This window comes from Corvus brachyrhynchos, unplaced genomic scaffold, assembly GCF_000691975.1.
Source record: "Corvus brachyrhynchos isolate BGI_N302 unplaced genomic scaffold, ASM69197v1 scaffold101, whole genome shotgun sequence".
Lineage (NCBI taxonomy): Eukaryota > Metazoa > Chordata > Aves > Passeriformes > Corvidae > Corvus > Corvus brachyrhynchos.
The window spans coordinates 17,010,111-17,015,707 of record NW_008237239.1 but is presented as its reverse complement, the minus strand read 5'-3'; the positions used below and the strand labels follow the sequence as shown (position 1 = coordinate 17,015,707).

Here is a 5,597-nt window from a genome sequence, read left to right as displayed (position 1 = left end):
CCCAAGGTGTCTGCTCTTTTCCTATCCCCTTGCTAGGCTTGATGTACCAGGTTCCTGCAGCCCATGGTGGCTGAGAGCACTCTCCTCTCTGCCCAGGCACTTGGGAGCTCTTTGGAGCCACTCTGTCCCTTTGTGCCCAATTGCTCCTTCTGCAGGTGCTGAGCGTGGCAGTCCTTGCCTTGCCCAGGAGTTGGAATTGCACTGAAAAGATGGCTCCCTGTGAACAAAGGTAACTTTATTTCAACAACTAATTCAACTGCAGTGTTTGCACGCACACAGGAGAGGATTGTGGTCAGGACAGAGCAGGTTTTTGACACTGATGCTGCCTTTGGATCAGTAGGCATTGCCCGGGCAGCAAATGGTTGCAGTGCACTACAGCACACTGTGGATCCTTCCTGTCTTGCTGGTCAGGGAGCACTTCCAAATGGGCTCAGGCCCATTTGGGCCAGAATCCAGTCATAGAAGTACTGAGTGGAGGTGTAGACTCCAGGCAGATGCTCTGCCACAGCCTCTTCCCCAGCTGGTCACGCCAATGACCCACCAGGAGTCAGCGTTGTTGTCTTGGCACATGAGAGGACCACCGCTGTCACCCTGCAGGGGAGCAGACAGGATTAAGGTGGTGTTGGGTGGTCCCTGTCAGCACTGGGGCTGTCTGCTTGTCTCCCACAGCCCCTGCCAGAGTGGTATTCAGGTGCTTGAGCCTCCAGAAATTTGACTGTGAGTGGACTGAGTTTCTGTAAAGTAGTGCTCTCTGTCCTCTCTGCACAGGGCTCCTGGATGTGCAGAGGATGGATATTCGGCACCTGGATCTCTGGGTTGCCAAGAACACTAACTGGGCTTTTGGGGATTTCTGGCCAGAAAATGGGCCCTGGGCAAGCAGGTGTGGCTGGGGAGTGTGCGGGAAGCCCCCACAGCGGTGGGGAGCCGGGGCTGGGAGGGCGACTGAGTGGCCGGGCAGAGCAGGCCCTGGGCTGTGTTGGGGCGGTGCTGCCCGGGCTGCCCGCGCTGCTGGGGGCTGAGGGGCTCGTGGCACGCTCCTACCTGGCAGGTGTCGATGGTGCCCTGTGGGTAACCAGCACACAGGTTGTGGGTGTGGATTTCCCCAGCGTACCAACCGCTGCTGTTGCAGAGCTTGGTATTGATGAGCTGGACGCTGGCCTCCTGCAGGTGATCGCTCGAGTTTTCATCTGTGAGCACAGAAAGGAATGAGCACCCAGCAGCTCCTTGCCTGTTCTCCTCCCCTTTCTTGGGGGATGGATCGCATTCCCTAGGGCTTGGCTTTGCCTCTGCAGAGGCACTGGGGTGCTGGGTCCCTGCTGCCTGCCTTTGAGGACCAGAGCAGGTCCATCTCTGCAGAGGCGTACGTCCCACAGCCTGACTTTGGCCTCTGCTGTGGGGAAGCCCAAGCTGTGTCCCCAGTGTGCTGAGCTGGCTCAGGAATCTCTCCTGGGAACTCACCTCCTTCAGTGGTTGAACCCCAGCCAGCAATCCAGCAGTTCTGCAGCTCTGACACTCTTAGGATGGGGTCAGCCACACAGGCCAGCTGGATGTAGGGACTGCACTGGACAGGCTCATTTAGCTCCAGCAAGGCAATGTCGTTACTTATATCAGTTCTGTCATATTTTTCATGACGCAGTAGCTTCTTAATTCGGCGCACTTCTGCACCAGGACCTGGCTGAGTCAACTGGGTGGCCCCAATCACCACATACAGGGTACTGACATTACTGGAAGGCAGATGGAGAGAGGGCTGAGAGGGAGCAGAGCCATGCACCACAGCAGCCCAGCAGCTGCCAGACCTCTGTGTGGCATGGCAAAGAGGGAGCAGTGCTCTGGCAGGTGTGAGTGCCCTCCCACACCTTAGGGTGGGGGTATGTTGATCTGTAGGCTGCTAGGAAGCCTTGGCATCAGCCCAGGCTTCTCCTGAGCAGTGTGGCAGTGGGGAGGGATGACTGAGAGCAAAGGGGTTGGGTGTAGCAGGCGGTGCTGCACACAGGGCACCTGCTGGTGTTGTGGGGATGTTCCCATTCCCTGCTCCTCCTTACTTGATCTCGTCGAAGCAGTGGGCTGCTGTGAGGACCCACTGAGTGCTGATGAGGGACCCTCCACACCAATGCTCTGGGTCTGGTAGCCATGAATGCTGGATGCTGACCATCCAGGGCCAGGCTCCTGGCTTGGCACCTGCTCCACCCACGATGCGTGTCATGCCATAGTCATGAGGTATGTAGTCAGACACCATGGGTCGGAGGCCGCAAGTCCATCTGCAAGCAGGAAGTCATTTCCATGCTGTGGCTCAGGCTGAAGCTCAGCCCTCTGCCCTCCCCACAAGGGCTTGCACGCACAGCAGCCCAGGGAATTCCATGGAGTGTGCGTCTGTCCGTGCCAGCACCTGGCTGCTGGCAAGGAGCTGAGGCTTGCCCATGGCGGGTGGGAAGCCGTGGCCCGGCCGTGGGGGACAGGCAGGGCCCCCTCCAGGGAAGGCCCCAAGTGTTGGCCTGGCTCCCTCCCAGGGCCTGGGGCCACTTACCCACATGTGTTCTGTATGCTGTGGGCCAGCCCGGCAGTGGTCAGCAGGACGAGGAGGCCGAGCCAATTCATGGCTGCCCGAGGGACGTGTCAGCTGCAAGCACTGAGGGATCCGGGCAGCAGCACAGCCACAGCCCTAAACGTCACAGAGGGGTGGATTCTGTGTTCTGGACACTGGGGGGGTCTGTGCCATAGGGCCCATGGAGGGAATTGAGGAGCCATAGATTGGTTTGGGTCGGAAGTGATCTTGGAGATGATCCAGCTCTGACCCCCTGCCATGGACAAGGAGGGATCTCTTGCACTAGACCCAGTTGCTCGGAGTCTGGTTCAGAAACTTGTCTTCAAACACTTTGACGGATGGGGCATCCACAGCTTCTCTGGGCAACCTATGCCATTTCCTCAGCACCCTCATAGTCAAGAATTTCTTCCTAATATCTAATCTAAACCTACTCTCTCTCTTTTTGGAACCTTTCCCTCTTGTTGTTTGTTGTGCTGACTCTAAACAAACCATTGCCTGCATTTAATAAAGTGGAAATCTGTATGTAGCTTAATTATGCATTTTTGTAATCTGCATTAAGGCCTTTGATCACCAGGACCTATGTCAATGCAAATTATCGTTCTTACTGGAAATGTGTTGTTAATTTTGGATATTAAGTGTTTATCTGAATGTCTTTAAGAACTTTGCTTAAAATTATGGCAGATGTTTTTCAAAGTAGTTTTGTTTTCTGTAGCCATCCATAATGAATCTTTAAAAAGTAGGAACTACTGAAGGTATAACAAACACACAAAGGTTTATTCTGTAGCCAAAGGGTTAATATGAGTTTATCACTGCACTCAAGGCTGTCTTGAAATATCAACTTATTTGCTGAGTTATTCATTGCCTTATTTTATGCTTTCATTGGTATCTTGGTAGTTTGTAACTTGACTTCTTTATGTACAGCAAACCAGGCAGTCTTAAACTGTTCACTATTCTCTAATGAAGAAAATTTTCATGTGATGAAAGCTTCACTAAAGAATGACAAACCATGTTGTTAATTTAATTTCTTGCATACTCTTTAGTAATTCAGTCAACATTACTAGTGATTGGGCATGTTACAATTCTAAAATGTCATTAAATAGTTTTCCTTACAGGCTTTACAAAGTTTAATTAGAGCATCTGCAAATGCCCTAGACATTTCTCTCAACTTTTCCCACACTATGACCTTGTTTTTGAAGAGTGTCCTTCCTATTGCTCCACATCATGTAATTCTATGCCTGTTCAGAAAAAACAGGATTGAACAACGCTGTATTCAATAACCACAGGATTATTCATCTGCTTAAATTCAAGGGTAACCTGCGTATTGCCTGAGGAGCCACAGATTTGAAATGTGAACACAAAATGTTCCTGTAGTCGCCACGGACAAAATTGTTACTGAGCCCTGATTACTTGTCCTGGGTACAGAGGAAAAGACAGGTGGAGTTTCTAGCCCTGTTTAATTCAATACCACCCACCACATTGAGGGGCTGTGGTTTCAGTGGGAAATCCGGGGTGGTGGAAGCAGAAAGTTCTTCATCTTTTTGCTGGGTTCGTGGAAGGGGCTAGGACTGTGTGACTGCTCGGCACCCAGATAAAGCTGCCATGGCCACTGTAGAGTCCCATTGCTGCCACTTCAGGTATATTTATATAGGAATGAATTATTATTATGACATAATATTACATGTAAGATCTTAACCAGAATTACTTATTACACAGTATAAAGCTAGTACTGTATAGTACAGGATAGTATAGTGCACTATATCAAAGCGATTATATTGAAGCTAGCAAAAAGAAACAATGCCAGGCTCTCTCTCTCAAGGAAGTATTTGTGTTTGTTCCATGCTGAATACCCTCTTGTGGGTATTGCCTCTTTGTGCCCTCTTTTATTGATATTGCATTTATTACAAGTTTTTCAGTAAAACTGTGATTCCTGCTTGTGGTGTCCTAGTGTTTTGTCCCTTGTTGGAAGGGGGCGGGGGAGGAGGTGCAGTTCAGTGGGGTTAACTTTCCTGCTGGGTTTTAATCCAGTATATCACTACAATAAAATAGAACAGCTGAAGACATTAAAAAGTTGTCAGGGTAAGTTAAAGCCAGTTTCTTTGCAAATCTCACAAGAGATTTTGTGGAGTTTAAAACTTGTTAGAGTCGTGCCTTTAGGAGAATCCAATTGGAGCCCACTTTGTCATGAAACTTCTCTTACTAAAAATTTGTTTAGTCTTAGAGGGTATTTAAAGATGATGTAGAAGACCTAGACCACAAACCAAACTTGTAGAATAACTTGGACTTTCTCAGTTATTTCTGCTTTTAGCTACTCAAGACACACATTGCTATCTGTCACATAAAAGAGCCCTGTGTGAAAACAAGAAACTGAGTTCTCATATATATACATACATATATATATGTGTGTGTGTGTATATAAAGGCTAGTCAAGTGAGATCCATTAAAAAATTTGTCAAGTCTTATGCACAGGGAATTTGTGTTTCCTTGGGGCCCAGAAAACATCCCTTGGTGTTCTTCCCATATATTCTTTTTTCTCCTTATCCAATGAGGAGGTTTTGGAGGCATGGGTCAGCAGTCAACACCAATGTCACTCCACAGCAAATCTCACTCATTATAATTGCTGCTGTCAGATGCTTCAGTGTCCAGAGGAGGAATAGAAATGGGCTCACATTAAATCTAAATAAAAGCTTTGTATTTGAAAGAGCAATTAAGACTGAAAGAAGCCCTGTTCTCACTAATCAATACAGGTTTTTTCTATTTATCAGAGTAACATGGGGATTTTGGGCCGTGCTGGTTCATCCTTAGGCCTGGATTAGGCTGAGGGGAGTTGGGGTTGTTCAGCCTGGAAAAAAGAAGTTTCAGGGGCGACCTCATCACTGTCTACAGCTGCCTGAGAGGAGGGTGTGGGAAGGCGGGCAATGGCCTCTTTTACTAGACCGCTTGCGACGGGACAAGAGGAAACGGCCTCAAGCTGCACTAGGGAAGGCTTAGGTTGGACATTCGGAGGAATTTCTTCACTGAAAGTGCGATTAAACACTGGAAAGGGCTGCCGGGGGGA

The 5,597-nt window shown here is 49.2% G+C and overlaps 2 protein-coding genes across 3 annotated transcripts in view; both read right to left on the bottom strand.

Annotated features, from left to right (window-relative positions):
• LOC103612821 (acrosin-like) overlaps positions 1–2,530 on the bottom strand; it is a 6,688-nt gene extending 4,158 nt beyond the window's left edge. The window contains exons 1-3 of the mRNA XM_017730055.1: positions 2,043–2,530; positions 1,459–1,724; positions 1,042–1,187 (exon numbers count right to left, since the gene is read on the bottom strand). Coding sequence (XP_017585544.1) covers positions 1,042–1,187; positions 1,459–1,724; positions 2,043–2,236 — 606 coding nt within the window. The 5' untranslated portion in view covers positions 2,237–2,530. The remainder of the gene's footprint in view (positions 1–1,041; positions 1,188–1,458; positions 1,725–2,042) is intronic.
• The window catches only part of LOC103612817 (acrosin-like), a 215,346-nt gene that overhangs the window by 26,483 nt on the left and 183,266 nt on the right, over positions 1–5,597 (bottom strand). The window lies entirely within an intron of this gene.